This window comes from Epinephelus moara, chromosome 7 (assembly GCF_006386435.1).
Source record: "Epinephelus moara isolate mb chromosome 7, YSFRI_EMoa_1.0, whole genome shotgun sequence".
Lineage (NCBI taxonomy): Eukaryota > Metazoa > Chordata > Actinopteri > Perciformes > Serranidae > Epinephelus > Epinephelus moara.
In genome coordinates this window covers 684,615-700,573 of record NC_065512.1, presented here as the reverse complement: position 1 = coordinate 700,573, position 15,959 = coordinate 684,615, and the positions used below count along the sequence as shown (strand labels likewise).

The 15,959-nt window shown below is 44.2% G+C and overlaps 2 protein-coding genes across 3 annotated transcripts in view; one reads left to right on the top strand and one right to left on the bottom strand.

Annotated features, from left to right (window-relative positions):
- Nucleotides 1–15,959, bottom strand: part of adcy5 (adenylate cyclase 5) — a 117,021-nt gene that overhangs the window by 37,910 nt on the left and 63,152 nt on the right. For both annotated transcript variants that reach the window (XM_050049431.1, XM_050049432.1), the window contains exon 4: nucleotides 1,295–1,406. In XM_050049431.1, coding sequence (XP_049905388.1) covers nucleotides 1,295–1,406 — 112 coding nt within the window. The remainder of the gene's footprint in view (nucleotides 1–1,294; nucleotides 1,407–15,959) is intronic.
- Nucleotides 1–15,959, top strand: part of sec22a (SEC22 homolog A, vesicle trafficking protein) — a 104,876-nt gene that overhangs the window by 63,427 nt on the left and 25,490 nt on the right. The gene's annotated exons all lie outside the window — the stretch shown is intronic.

The window sequence follows — 15,959 nt, the reverse complement described above, 5'->3', positions numbered from 1 at the left end:
GCTGCGACGACGAAGTCCGGAATCAGTCAGTAAACATTGCAAGATGGCTACGGATGAACACCAGTTGTTTGAAACGGCTTTGGCCGCTACAATGAACGAGTTAGACTTGGCTTTTTCTCTAAAAGAGGAACAGAAGACGGCGCTCGAATCTTTCCTTTGCAAGAAGGACATTTTTGCTGTTTTGCCGGCCGGATACGGCAAGAGTCTAATCTACCAGTTAGCTCCGCTGGTAGCTAAGTGTATACGTCACCTCGTGTATTGTTCTGATTGGTTGTAGTGTTATCCAATTGCGTGCAGTGATATTTTCAAATGCATGCTTGGTGCCGCCCCTCGAGTTGGGCCATTTTCATTACTTATAACCAGACCCTAAATCTTTCTAGATCTGGGTCTGGATTTCCAGGCTACATTAACGGTGGAACGGGGCTCTGATAGTGGCCAGTAGTAACCTCCACTTGTCAAGTGGGTATGGCTGTAAGGCTTTTACACAGAGTACCTCACATACAGACACAAGGTAATGTGTGCTTTAGATTAAAGATCATGTTTTAGTGGCACAACCCCCGCTTGTAACGCAGCAATGTCTCTGTCAAAAACACTAGCTTTTCAGCGACAGATCCCTAAAATCACCTACGTTTGGTGCGTAAAAAGCTGCAATAAAAATAGCAATAGATAAAACATAACATACATATAAAGCATCCACATTAGGGGCTTGAAAAGCCGCTGGAAAAAAAGCCACAGGTCTCTAAAAAACACTCATTTTAAGTGTCTAAAAAGCTGCAAGAAAAAAGCTACAGGTCCACGGGGTTGAAAAGCTGCAGGAAAATCAGCGACAGATCCCTAAAAAATACCCACATCTGGTGAAAAGTGACTGGAAAAACAGCAACAGGTTCTAAAAAACACCCACGTTACAGGGTTGAAGAGCTGCAGGAAAAACAACGACAGGTTGTGTTTAGTGGCTAAAACCCCGCTGGGAACACAGCAATGATTTGCTAAACAAACAACCGGTTTTGCTTTTGTTGGTCTCAAACAGGAGTCTGCAGCTTGGCAGGCGTCTGAGTGTCACTGCATCCACCATCTTCTCCACCTCCCAAAGACATCAGCTCATATACTTCAGAACTTTAGAAACATTGATATGATTCGTATGAAACATGCACATGTATCGTATCTGTGGTTTGCAGAAACGTACAATGCCAACATTTTCTTCTGGACCCTGGGCTGATAACTGTCTACCAGGCGTCCTTCACATTTGCATTTTCAAACCAAAGTCTACGTGTGTCGTGTGTGATGTCACTCTTACCGCTGCCAGCTTGTCGAAGCGGGCGAAGAGTTCATTCAGCGTCATCACCAACTCCTGCGCTGTGCACTGGGAGGCCAGGCTGGTGAAACCCTCGATGTCTGCGAATAAGATGCTGCAGAAACACAAAGACAAGAGAAACACAACATTATTCACTCTTCCCTCTGCGCTGCAGCTGAACTGTTTCCTGCCCAGGCTGCAGACAGACGTGTTCCCTGCAGCTGGTTTTGTCATGTATGTGAAGTACGTTTGCTTTTCTCGCTGTCATCTAGCTTCTTTTTTGTTTCCTGGATTTACTACATGTTCCTGCTTTGCTACAGTCCATACAGCACTTGATGTTTTTCATTTCAGTATTGTAGATAAGCAAATGTGCACGGGATGATAAGTGTCACCTTCTATATACGATATACCTTCAAAGACGATGTATCGCTGCAGCCTTCACCAGACAAAAGATTAAACAGGTAACTGTTCGGCCTGAACTGAGAGAGGAAGAGCTGACTGATTAAAAGACTCAGGTCAAGATGTAGCACTGAAGCCACTGATGGAGGGAAAGGTGTGAGAGTGTGGTTGATGTCTGAATGTAATACACAGCCTGTAATCTGGTGTTAAAATGTCCCTGATATTTGTGTGAATGAGGTCTAGTTCTGGCAGAAGGGCACAGAGAGTGTGTGAGACAGTCAGAGAGAAAGAAAAGTGGCTTCAGACGTGTGAAAACTGAGCTTCCCTTCCTCCCTGAGAACACGGTAAACTGATACAGCACAGGTCTTTTTGTGATTGAGGCATTTTCATTACTCTGCTAACTCTGCCTGGCACAAAGCAGGACAGATGATCTCAGCAGGCTGAATCATTTCTCTCAGAAGAAAGACACAAGGACAAAGGGACCAGGCCAGCAGGTGAAGAAAACAACACGTCTCAGCACAGTCTGTGGGACACAGTCAGGTTGGACGGATAAAAACCCACAGGCTCGCCATGAATGACTCGAGTTGTTGTGTTAAGCATCACAACCCTCCACCACACACAGTCACATCTCACACTCCACAGTTCCTCCTCAATGAGCGTATTTATTCTCTGCTAACTGATTTCCTCTCAGGCTGAAACATGTGACGAGCTTCAGAAGTCAGAGGGTAAGACTGTGCATGTGTCGTTTGCTCCGTCACACTGCTCAGCACTGTCCTCTCTGCAGAAACTCACTGGAGCTCGACTCAGCACCCTGTGGGATCCCCAGTGATCAAATTCACTTAAAATAACTGCTGAAGAAAAATCACCTTCATCTTTTTTTATTCTCCTAGTTTCTAATCACAGAAATCAGAGTGGATGAGCATCAAGGCAAAACTTTAAACTCTCTTTACACTGCAGTGTACAACATAAAGGCCCATGTAAACAACAGCAGGCAGACACTCCTGTCCACCTGCAGCATTTATAGCCATAGACAGATTAATGAACGGGCACAGGCCCTGGGGCCCAAAGTGTCAGGGCCCCCCAGCCTTCACCACCAAAAAAACACTCAAATTAATGGATGCCAACTCGAAATGACCACACAGAAGAAAGATGTTAAATAACTGGGACTCACAGCAACTACGACAAGGGGCAAAACAACCACAAAAAGGACCATGAAGAGATGCAAAGATCTGCAAAGAGCTTCAAAAAAACTAAAAAATAAACATTAAAAATAACCACAAAGAAACATAAAACTATAAAGAGATAAAAACAGCTGCAAAGAGAAACAAAGAGACTCACAACAACTACAAACGGGCAAAACAACCACAAAGAGACACAAAATGACTGAAGAGATGCAAAACAACTGTGAACAGATTCAAAATGACTAAAAAGAGACACAAAATGACCACAAAGAAACATTATTTGACTACAAAGAGATGTACAACAGCTGCAAAGAGACACTAAAAGACTCACAGCAACTATGAAGAGATATAAAACAACCACAAAGAGACACAAAATGACTACAAAGAGATGTACAACAGCTGCAAAGAGAAACAGAGACTCACAACAACTACAAATAAGGGCAAAAAAAACACAGAGACACAAAATGACTGAAGAGATGCAAAACAACTGCGAACAGATTCAAAATGACTAAAAAGAGACATAAAGTGACCACAAAGAAACATTAATTGACTACAAAGAGATGTACAACAGCTGCAAAGAGACATTAAAAGACTTACAGCAACCACAACGAGACACAAATGACTACAATGAGATGCAAAGATCTGCAAAGGGCTTCAGAATGGCCCAAAAGAGACTTTCAATGATCACAAACATCAAACGACTACAAAGAGATGTACAACAGCTGCAAAGAGACACAAAGAGACTCACAACAACTACGAGGGGGCGCAGCAGGAGAGGTGGGGGGGTTTGTGCATGTCTCGTCCGGGGGCTCAGAGTCAACAGAGTTCTCTTAACTCTGCATCAACAGTTTGGTTTAAAGCTCGACCTCACAGACAGAATCACTGCACACTGACAGATGTATGTTTATAGTGAGCATGTACGGTGTCTGCAGGTCTGTGTGTGTTACTGAAGTTATTAGCTCATATTATCTGAGTGAAGTCACTTGAGGCAGATCAGCTGATCTGAGCCAGCTGACTCTCTCAGTTACATTAACACACGTTAATGAGGCAGTCGTCATAATCTGACGGTCTCTCCTCCCTCTGATGAGTCAGAGCTTTAGTGCACGACAAACTAGTGTCATCTGGTCATGTTGGATATATCTGACATGTCTGTTTCAGTCTTCGTCCCATCTGATGTGAGCTGGATTACACAATCCTGAGGAAACAGAGTCATCTGATATCCATGATTACAGTGAGACAGGCAGCAGTGTCATTGTTTGATTTCATGAGGTCTGATCCTGCATCAGTTTCAGACTGTGGTGAAGTGTCTCTGAGTCAGACCCCCAGGACGCACCACACACAGCTATAAATACACTTTAGTCTCAAACCAAACAGGCTCACATGAATCTCACAGGGTCGCTGCCTGAACACCCTGTGTGTTTCTACTGTGAGTGTGTGTGTGTGTGGGCAGGAGCTGCGGGTGTTTATGTTCCTATATGCATGTAAGGAAAAAAGAAGAGTGTGAGTTTTTGACGTTCATTTTGTCTGAGTGTTACGGCAGGTTTTTTTCAGGGTTTTTTCAGGCTTCACAGAGTTTTTCTTTTAGCTGCCCACGTGTCAGCAGCACCAACATCTCCTAATGAACCTGTGTCTAAGATGTCTAAATGTCCTCAATTTGTGTCTCAGGCTGAGGAGGATTAGGAGTCCCACTCTGGGGGACACATTTCTGAGAATAATTGATTGCTTTCTGTGAACTGTTGCACGGGAGGTCGAGTGAAACAGGACACTTGACCGACGTGTCTGAACTCAGAGGACAGGTCTGTCTCACTGGTGAGAGGCTGAGGTGTTTGAAGAGGAAGACAGGAGAGGAAGAGAGGGATGGAGGAGGGAGGGAAGGAGGACCAGCTCTAGAGAGACTAAAGGAAAGTGTGGAAGATTTAATGAGAGCTTTAATTCACTTTATTTTACTGCACATGGCCACAATATATCTTTACATCACCATTAAAAATTAGACTAACTGTGGCGCACTTCAACATATGTATTATAACTTTAAAATCTCTCTCTCTCACACACACACACACACACACACACACACACACACATCAATCTGCCGTAAACCACGTTGTGTCATCTGGCTTCTCCATGGATGCACTCAGACAGAGGTTTATACATTTACACAGTTAAAATACTTGATTTACTGCATATTGTCTGTCTCACATAATCATTCTGCAAATTACCTGACAGTGGGTCCAACATATAAACAGTAGGCTGTGATGTGATTTTAACACAGTGGCCACAGTCAGGATTACAGGCCATGTGATGTACACCTGCCCAGAAAGACATTATCCCGAGCCATAAAATCCACGGCTGAAAAATGAAGCAAAAGCCGAAGTACTGAAAACTGCAGTTCCTCTAATGTCCACTAGAGGCCGGCCCACAGACCTCCATGTTATTGTGTCCAACTTTACAACAGAAATAAACATGTTTACAACCTGGTGCTAAAACTGTTTTGGCATGTCATCTACGACAAGATATTATCTCCTATGAAGGGATTTCATGTCCTACATCCTGTTCACAGGAGATAACATGCCGTACGTAGGAGATAACATCCCAAATATAGGAGGTAACATCCCAAATATAGGAGGTAACATCCCGTACACTGGAGATAATATCTTGTATGTGGAGATAAACTTGGTTTTGCCAACATTGCCTGTATCTTTATTTCTTACGTTGCCCCTCAGGACTTCTGTTGATCCATATCTAACAAAACTGAGCCGCTGGTCCAGAGACTGAGGAGGTGAAATCTGAGTGGACTGAATTTAGGATGAGTTAATTATATAGTTATATAAATGACACTTTTCATTATATGAGCAAGTTTAAATAGTTTCAGACAAAATGGTCAAAACACTTCTTTTGTAAAATCCTGGGGACTGTTCAGATGATAAAATATATTTACCTTAATTAGTTGCATCAAAGTATCACACTCACATTTAGAGTATTTATTGTAGCACAGATGACTCATTAGAAATCTGTGATTTTACACTTCTCCATGCTGTACTAACTGTGTATGTGGAAACTGGACTGAAGCGTAATCGTGTTTCTGTATCAGTGTTTTTGCTCATATTTATTTACTTTTACTGGTGCACATAAAAACTTAATGTTTAACTTATTTCAGAAGCAAGGGAGCCAGACAAAAATGTGAATAAACACAAATTAGAAAGATGCATGATTCAAGAAATATCCCTGGAACTAGAAATCTTCTCACAGCAGAGCTTGAGATTCACTAACACATTAAATCATTAGAACGTTTATGTTGCAGTGTAAAAGCTCAGTCGTGGTCTCTGAGTTATGAGGAAGATATTTATAACCTGACAGAAGAAGAAGAAGAAGGTGAGGTCACTTCCCACAGCCTGATGTAACATCAGAGGTGACAGTGGGCGGTAAACTACAGCAGCAGCAGCAGCAGCAGCAGCAGAGTGAAGGAGGGTCTGAGAAACAGACCTGAAGTCTTTAAGTCCCAGTTAATGGTTACCTTGGTGATGACTCACTTGCTCATACGCAACATTCAGTCCTGCTGATCTCTCCTTTATAAGAGACAGTGGAGTACCACAGGGCAGAGACACTGGACATCTGGTTATTTTTATCTGCGGCGTACGAGTTGACGCACTTCATTGTTATCTGATGTTGTTTCCAACTTTAAACCACAGGAACTGAACGTAACAGAGACGACAGCATGAAAGGGTTAAACTGTTAACCACACTGTGAGCTCTGAAAATATGAAGCCTCAGAGATAAATCTGTGATTCTCTGGTTTCAGATCAGTTTTTATTCTGTGTTCAGGTCAGACAAAGAAATGTGAGCTGAAAGCACAGAAACCTGAGGTCAGTATTACACGTGACGTCCAGGTCGCTGTGTTGCTCACTTTGTTAGCTTAATGCCACAGAAACAGAGAAGCAGGCCGAGCAGGCTTCACACAGATATTCACAGAAGATATTCTAAAGCGCAAGGCTAGACATTAATACATATCAATAAAGATATTTCAGCTATACAGTAACTGTACTCTGTCTGTTCCTCTTTAACTTCACGACAACGGCACTGTCATTATTTATTAAGTCAGATTTGGAATATAACCACGATACTTATGTCATACATTTGACATAAATGATGTGAACGGTAACATCCTTTGATGATGGAGAGACAGAGACAGTGGTGTCTGTGGGTGTAAAATGCTACGCTGAGATTTGGATGTGATGAACTTCCTGTTTGGTGACTTTAAACTGGTTTCAAGTTGATTTTAGGGAAGAACTTTTTTTTATTCAAACTCAAGATTTAATCTTATTTCCAACTTCTGTGACACTGATTTCTTCTGTTGATGCGTCTTATCTTACACTCATGAATACCGACTTATTTTCAGAGGGGATTTCCTGTAAAGCTTGTGCCATCACCCTCAGGACGACAGCAGTATGTCGCACTTTAACTGACATTAAGTTACATAATAGGTTACATAAACGGTATGTATCGACAGACGAGATGAGGGGTAGCCAATGTGTGTGGAGGTTTTTAATGAAGGTTAAACAGCCTATTAAGTCTAAATTAGCTTTTACTAACAATAAAGTGGCTCAGTACTAAACTGGTTCAATTCCTACTTAACGGATAGGGACTGCTTTGTGTCTATAGGCAGCTCCATTCTGGGACCCTTTTCTGTTTAATTAATGTACATGGTTCCACTGAGTCAGATTATGATAAACAACAAAATGTGTTACCAACACAAATTTTTACATAACCATGTCACCAGGGGAATGTGGTCCAATGCAAGTGTCGACTCAATTCATCGCATAAATCAACGACTGGATTTTCAAGTTTTCTTCACCTGAACAAAAGCAAACTGAGGTCATAGTTTTTGGAGCCGAGGAGAAACGATGGAAAGTCAGAGCTTAATACTGAAAACCACACACCAAAGCAGAAATCTTGGTGTAGTCATGGACTCTGACCTGAACTTCAACAGTCACCTTAAGACAGTAACAAACTCAGCCTGCTGTCACCTTGAGAACATATCAAGGATAAAAGGACTGATGTCTCAGCAGGACCTGGAAAAACTTGTCCATGTGTTAATCTTCAGTCGACTCGACTGCTGTAACAGAGTCTTTATCATCAGCCAGCCGATTCGGATCGCTGCTGCTCGAGTCCTCATCAACGACAAGGAAGTGAATCACGCCACTCGAGTTCTGAGGTCTTTACACTGACTTCCTGTCTGTCAGAGAATGGACTTCAAAATACTGCAAACATAATTTTTTGTTAAAATTCTCCCAGAAAGATAAGAAATGTAAAGATTTTCTCCCTTGCTTTTTAAGTGTGGAAGTTAAAGGGTTAAATAAGTTGCAGAAACATGAAGCATTTTGCTGGGCGTAAAGAGAAGCAGAAAGATGAGAAAATATGAAACAATCTGAGTACAAACGAGAGTGATCCAGTAAATAGACTTCCCCCTTCTCCTGCCTGCCTGCAGATCCAGTGATCCAGTAAATAGACTGCCCCCTTCTCCTGCCTGCAGAACTACCACCGCAAAATCTGTTCTGGGTCAAATCTCAGCTGAACCAAAGCTGTGCTGCTCTGGCACCGCCTGACCCTGTGACCTCCTCTCGTCTGGCACAGACACTGCCTTTAATGCCCCCCCCCCCCCCCCGCCCCTGGCTGCTTAACCCCTCTGCTCTGCTGGTGGCTCGCTAACCTCAGCCATGAAAGAATCTCACGCAATCCTTTCATCATCGTTGTCGTCTGGCTCTCTGCTTCCCTTCCTTCATCTCTTACTCTTTCAATCCATTCAGTCCTCTCTATCACTCATCACATCCATCACTGTCTTCATTTCCTGTTCCTCTCTTCCTCTCCGTCCCTCCTTCCCATCTCTTTTAGATTCTTGGACGAGCTCGTTGCATCCCTTCTCATCTTACGAAACAGAACACATACTGTAATAATACAGTATCAGTGTCTGGACTCTGTTTAGGATGGATTCAATCCCTTCAAGCTGGATTTGATCTCATCCAGTGAAAATGTAAAACTATTATATGTCTAAATATCCTTTATTTAAACATTATAGTGTCAGACTCTTTGTATATTTGACCCCAGTTAGACGAGCGGTCTCTGAACATCAGCTCATGTTTGTTGTATGCACATGTGTTGCTGTCTCTTCACTGAGGATAAGTTCTCGTGTCAGGCCTGGCTCCAGCAGCCACAGAAGCACAGCCTTATGTAACACACACACACACAGACACACACACACACACACACACACACATGTGCATAATTAGCTGCATCACACACTCGTACCGTCCATGTTTGCTGCGCAGTCTCACTTCCTGTCCTTGCCTTAATTAGAGGAGAACAAAGGTAAAGGTCAGCTCCTCTAATTTATGCCATGTCCTCTCCATGTCTTTCTCCTCGGGGCGCTGCTGGCCTACATCACAGCAGCTGCAGTCACAGCGTTCTGTCTGAGAAGATTTCCCAAACGCTCTCAGGGCGGCCCAGCAGCGTCAAAACATCCGCCCCAAAGCCTTCTTGCATAATACCTGAGTCAGCACACACTCTGGCCTCAATGCCGAAGCTGCAGGACGTTGTTTCACAAACACAAGTGGGACACCACGCTCTCAGGAGCAGGTGGCACAGAGCACTACGTCTGGGAACCAAACTCTGTTACTGGGCAACTCTGTGCTGACAGGCAGGAGGGAGGACACACATCCTGCAGTGATCACCCATAATCACTCACATGTTGTTTCCCTCATCAGAGTGAAGAGGTGAACATTCAAACACCAGAACCAATCAGAAACAATACGTGAGCGCATACTGTCAGATGAGTCTGAAAGTAGAGAGAGCTCACTGTACGCCATTTGTCCGACCTGACTTTCTGACCTCAGCTGTTCTGAGAAAAATACGCCAAGAGACGGCACGGTGAAGAAATTCAAAGCAACAAAATGAATATTTTGAGACTTTTAATAAAAAGAATCTTTGCAGATGTGACTCCTGTGTAATCCCCATTTTTTAAGATTATTTTTGGGGGGATTTAGCCTTTATTTTTGACAGGACAGTGTTAGCATGAAGGGGGAGGGAAAGGGGAGGACACACTCCAGCCCTTTTTAAACAGGAGTTGTGCAAATTTGCAGGAAAGCCCAATCAGTCTTTTTTCAGCATTNCTGCTCGCTAATTCCTGCTATCAGCTGTTTCCTGTTTATCAACCGCCAGTGGCTCGCACGTGCAGCGTCATCAACAGCTCCTCCCACAAGTCATCAACAGCCCCTCGCACGTGCAGCGTCATCAACAGCTCCTCCCACAAGTCATCAACAGCCCCTCCTGTTACAGAAGGCCGCCTCGGTCTGTTGAAACTAAAAGGGTTCCACCAATAGGTCTACCCTACGAGGTGGAAAATTGGGCACCTCGGATCAACTCGGAAACGCTCGCAGCTTGCCGGCAAAACAGCCCAACATTTGCCAAAAATCTGGCAGTGTAAAAAGGGCTACGAGTTGCAGGTCAGAATCGAGCCTGTGGCAGCTGTGGCACAGACGTAGCCTTTGTACAGGTGTGTCCACTCCAACAGGTGAGCTCCTCAGTGTCCTGTTATCACCAACATTTTGACCAGTCACTGTCATTTCATCACACACGTTTTCTCAGTAACTGTAACAGATTATATAGTTTTTGTAATTTAACTACAAAGAAATCCAGACTGATGCCTGTTTTGCTCTCTACTGAGTTCACTTCATGCACTGGAGTCCTCGTTGCTGCTGATCCTACACCTGCCCAGGTGAGGTGACAGATGGAGAGCCACACAGCAGAGCTCAACACTCCAGACTTCAGTCACAAAGGGTTTGAGACTTGAGCAGGATTCAAAGCTGGACTTACTGCAGACCTGACAGGGTTTAACTCCTCAGAAACTACTTGTACCTTCACATTGGACCAAAGGAAATGAATCTGAGCCTTTAATGGTTCGTCTAAAAATATTCACTCCTGTGGTGCGTCTGTGTTTGAATGCTCAGAGGAGAGGCAGCTGGATGGAAACACACACTCTGATGTCTATCTGCTGCAGCTCCAGACCCTCAGTGACTCGTCTGCACTTCTAGACCCCCCTCTGTGTCCCCTCTGACTCTTTAGCTGTAGCAGTGGGAGCTGTCACTTCTCTTCCTGTTGTTCCTCGACCTCTCAGCAGAGCCCCAATTACTGAGAGCCACTGCCCGCTCCCCGACAGGCGCGGTCACACCTGGTTAGCTACCCATTAACTGCACACTTATGACCACAGACAGAACTCAGCCAAGCTTAGCGGATGCAGCTAATGTGCCGCCTACTCCACTGTGAGTCACAGAGAAACCTACGGCAGGACTGCAGCACCAAACCAACACTCACTGTCTCTTAGTTTCTGCAGCTCTAAGAGCCAACTCCTGTCAGTTTGTCTCGTCTCATCATGAACAGGGGAACCAACTAGTATTATCAAAATTTAATCAGCTGTGTCTGTTCCTGACCCACCTCATGCTTTTGGATCCTCGACTACTGTGCCACATTGTTTACAGCCTCAGTAAATCTTCATCAGCTCGGCTTCAGCTGCTGCAGCTCGTAATTTAACTGGGACACATCGTAGGTCTCACATCACCGCCATCATCACCTCCATCATCACCTCCATCATCACCCGACAGTTAACTTCAGAACTGATTTTAAGATTCTTTTAATCACTTTCAAAGCTCAGCGTGGTTTAGCTCCCTGTGTTCCAAGTCGTGACCTGAGATCCTCGAGTCTGCCCTCACTAGTCGTCCCTCAGTCGAGGCTGGTGACTACAGGTGACCGGGCTTTTGCCATCGAGACCCCGAGGCTCTGGGATTCTCTGCCTGAGGAGATCAGACTCGCTAACACAATATCTGTCTTAAAGTTACAATGTGTAATTTACGTGGTTGTTTATTAGCAAATATCAACTATTGCTTTCATAAATATATATTTACTAAAGTTTAATGCAATTCACATACAAATGGAAGCTTTCTCATAGGCTTAGAATGATTTCTCTATATATACACAGGCAGGGTGCGGTCTGATGGAGGCTGCCCTCTTGCGTCGCCATATTTGAATACAGTGGCTGAAAGGGATATACGCGCTTAGCCTTTCGCGTTTACCTAGAACTTCCCGTCACTGGAGACGGTTAAGGTGAAGCTCACGCCGGGGCGCTTCTGCGTGAACCTGCTTTGTACTTTTATGATTCTGTCGCACTTTAAATGGAGGAGCACACACATGTTTTGGCCCGTAAGAGGGAAACCACGCCTCCAAATAAAAGACAAAGATCAGATAAGCGAGGACGGGACAAAACGCGAGTGAATATCGGCGTTGCTTATTCCTGCTCCTCTTCCCTCTGGGTAGCCGAGACACTAACGTTACCTCCTCGCCTGACTGTTCCTGCACCGCCTTTACCCTCTTGCCCCTTCCTCTCCCTGGTCTTCCTCCTCTCCCTCTCCCTCTCCCTCTCCCTCATCTCCCTGTGTCCTGTGGAAGAACACTCTGGAAACACATATATTAATCGTGCCAACCTATATTTGCCGCACTGTGCCGTGACTATCACATAAAACGTGTTATTTTAGCATCACTATGCTAATGTTTGCTCATGTTACCAAAACAATTAGAAATAAAACACTCCTAACAGATAACCTATATCTCACTGCTAAGCTATAACATATCGTAACATGGTTTAGATTCCTAAATAAATATTCACCTCGTCGCTAGATACTCCTGAAAAACTCGAAAAACTCTGCTGTCTGCGCAAGGCTTTTTGGCCACCGTCACTTACCCGACGGGAGGGGTGAGTGAGTGAGTGTGAGTGAGCGCTGCAATCTAGAATTTGACCGCTGATGTCACTGTTACTCACCATTTTTACACACTGAGGCTTTAAATCACTGATTAAAACATGTTTCTATGCGACAGATTTCCCTTTTAAGGCCTGGTTTATACTTTTATTTCCTTCTGTTCTGTTTGTGCCTCTGCACACACTCTTTTCTGAGCTCTTAACATTTCTTTATAAATCACTTGTAATCTTATCTTCATGCACTTTGTCACCTTGTTTAGATAAATGCTATACAAATAAAGATATTAATATTCTAACTTCTTCTCGGGTAAGAACGGGTAACAGGTTATTGAATTTTGACAGCTGCAATAATTACAACATCCTCTTTGAACCAGCATGACCTTCTTGGTGTTTGCCTCTTGCTCCAGCCTCACACCACACGACTGTCAGAGCAATATCACCGTCACAGATTCATAATGTGGGAATAAAGTCACGAGTTAGACCTCGGACAGTGTGCGTGCTCCTGTGATCTCAACGGATATGAGACTCAGTCTTTTTATTATCTTAATGTTCTGACAAAATCAAACATGTTTAATATTATTGTACGTTTTTAGTCTCAGCTCGTGCAAATACTGAAGTTCAATGACGTGAATATCAACAGCCAATCGCTGCGCTCTCTGTAGCACCAAACAGGAAGTGGAAACCAGGAAGACAGTCATATTTCTCAGAGGGAGTTTGGTGTAATGTTTTGCAGCAGGAGCAGGATGGGAAATAATCTCAGAATGAATCTAGCTGTAGTCTGTAAATAGTGACCCTGCAGGATCTGTAGTCTGTGTAAAGCTCACAGTGTCTGCAGATGTGAGAGGGAGTCACACTTTAGTCTTTCTAAAGCTGATTCAAAGTCTTGTGGTGTTTGGCAGGGATTCATCTCAGACACAACTGTTCTGTTATAAAGTCTAAACATTCGAACGACACGCTCATTCACAAGTGCTCATGTGGCTCGCTGCTCGTTGGTTTCACTAAGAATATTTTCTGTCACATGTCCCTGAAGTTTAAGAAATGTTCACTGCAGCCAACTTTCCAAAAACAGTCTGCACTCTGAAGTGAACTCTTAAACTCAGGCCATAAACAGTATAACTCCTGATAATGATCATGGTGTGTGTGACGGCCCCTGATCACATGACCTGCTGTTCAAACCCTCGTGGATTCAAAGGGACACGTCAAAGTGATGATTCAAGATTCAACGGCACCTCTTATGTGTCGCAGTTTGAGCTCCCACCTGACTGTGACGGCTACAGTTTCTCTGTGTCACCATCATGTAGTGTTGTGTTAGTCCACAGGGTGGTGCCAAACCTGACCACAGCTTCTCAGCACGGTTACACAGTTTAATATGATCTCCTGTCTCATGAAGCCTCATCATTCACACCTGAGTGCTGTAAACAGTGACTCTGTGAGGACCCTGGATGCAACACACTGGGAACAAACAGAAAGATCACGTTTCCATCTTGAGCTCTAGCTTATTATTCACTGTTTGAGGTTTGACCTGCGCTCGTTTATCTTCCTCTGCAGAGGTATGATTCCACCTGACAGGAGAATTAGTGCCTCCTGATGCTTATCTGTCAACCTGCTGACTGACAGGTTGCCCACCCCATCAGAACCATGATGTGCTCCTGTTTTAGGACCGACTGACTGAGCTGTCATGAATCTGACAGGGTGGGTAATCAGTCAGTCAGGTGGGCCTGTGCCCGTCCAGGTAGATCCACCTCTGTTTACAGACACAGACACTTCCTGCCATCATCTGAAGTAACACCCTGAACATCATGTGGAGAGGTTCAGGTCTTTAGATTAGGTGCTGTTACAGAGATCATGTCACATGTTCAGTCTGACATACCACCACCGAGAGCGATCAGCTGAAACACCTGAAGAAGAGATGTCATTTCCTGTCACCTCCCTCTGATGATTTTACAGTTGAAACAAAGTAAACCTGCATCTGGAACTTTGATATTTTTTATCAGCACAAATTGTGTTTTTTGGAATCAACATTTATACATGTTGTAGTAAAGGCTGAAACAGGCGTTAAAGACAGAAGACAATCCAACTTTTTGTTCTCAGTGAAAACAGATTAATTAAAGATGAAACTTAAATCTCTGAAACTGTATTTTGTCTGTTTGCATGACGGCGAGCAGCAGCTGAAGGTCAGACTCTGTTCAGATCTTCAGACGACAGTATTATATTCCACTCTGGATGGTTTCTGATACTGTGCGAAGGGACAGGTGAAAAATACTCTGGGAAAATACCGTGCAGCCTATTGTCATGGCAACGGCTGCACTTCTCCCTCCTCCTCCTCCTCCTCCTCTGCCCGCACTCGTGGGTGGGCTGCACCATTCAGGATTAACCTGGATTAAATCACGCTTTATTTTACAGTACAGCTGCACCAAACCTGTAAATGTTGTAACGAACTCAGCGTGACTCGTGACTGACAAACATTTATTCTCCACTGTGCAGACTGTTGGAAACATGTGTGATCTATATTCACTGTGTCACACACACCTCTGCCTCCTTATCAGAGTCGTGAAGGTGAACCTCAAACAGCGTCGTGAGTTTGCCTCCTGAATACGCACCAACAAGTGTTTAGATAGACGGAGAGATACTTTGTGGATGATGGGGGAAGTTAAGGCACCAGCAGCTTATTACACAACACAGATGCACAGAGAGACAGAATATAAGTGTGAGAATAAAGACACACAGAAGTGAAGTGATCCACCTGTTTACATGTCACTCCAGCCTGCCAACCTGTTTCCCTCGCCTGCCCTGGATCGGCCCAGGACACCCCTTCCTGCCTTATTGAAAATAAATCCACTTTGAAGTGAGCAGCTGTGTGAATCACGCTTTGGGTCCAGTTGTGTCGACACTGCACAACAAAGGCAGAGATTTGAACCTGTGTTTCACTCATATTTATACCAGCTTGGACTTTATGAACCAGATCCAGTCGCACCTTCAAAACTAACACTCATCATTGACTCTCTGTAGCTGAGGACGTCACTGTTTCCCACAACACTCACTTATAGACACTTTTACACTGCCAGATTTTCGGCGAATGTTGGGCCGTTTTGCTGGCAAGCTGTGAGTGTTTAGACACACAGAGCCGGATTGGCGAGTCAATCCGAGGTGTCCAATTTTCCGCCTCGTAGGGTAGACATATTGGTGGAACCCTTTTAGTTTAAACAGACTGAGGCGGCCTTCTGTAACAGGAGGGGCTGTTGATGACTTGTGGGAGGGGCTGTTGATGGCTTGTGGGAGGAGCTGTTGATGAC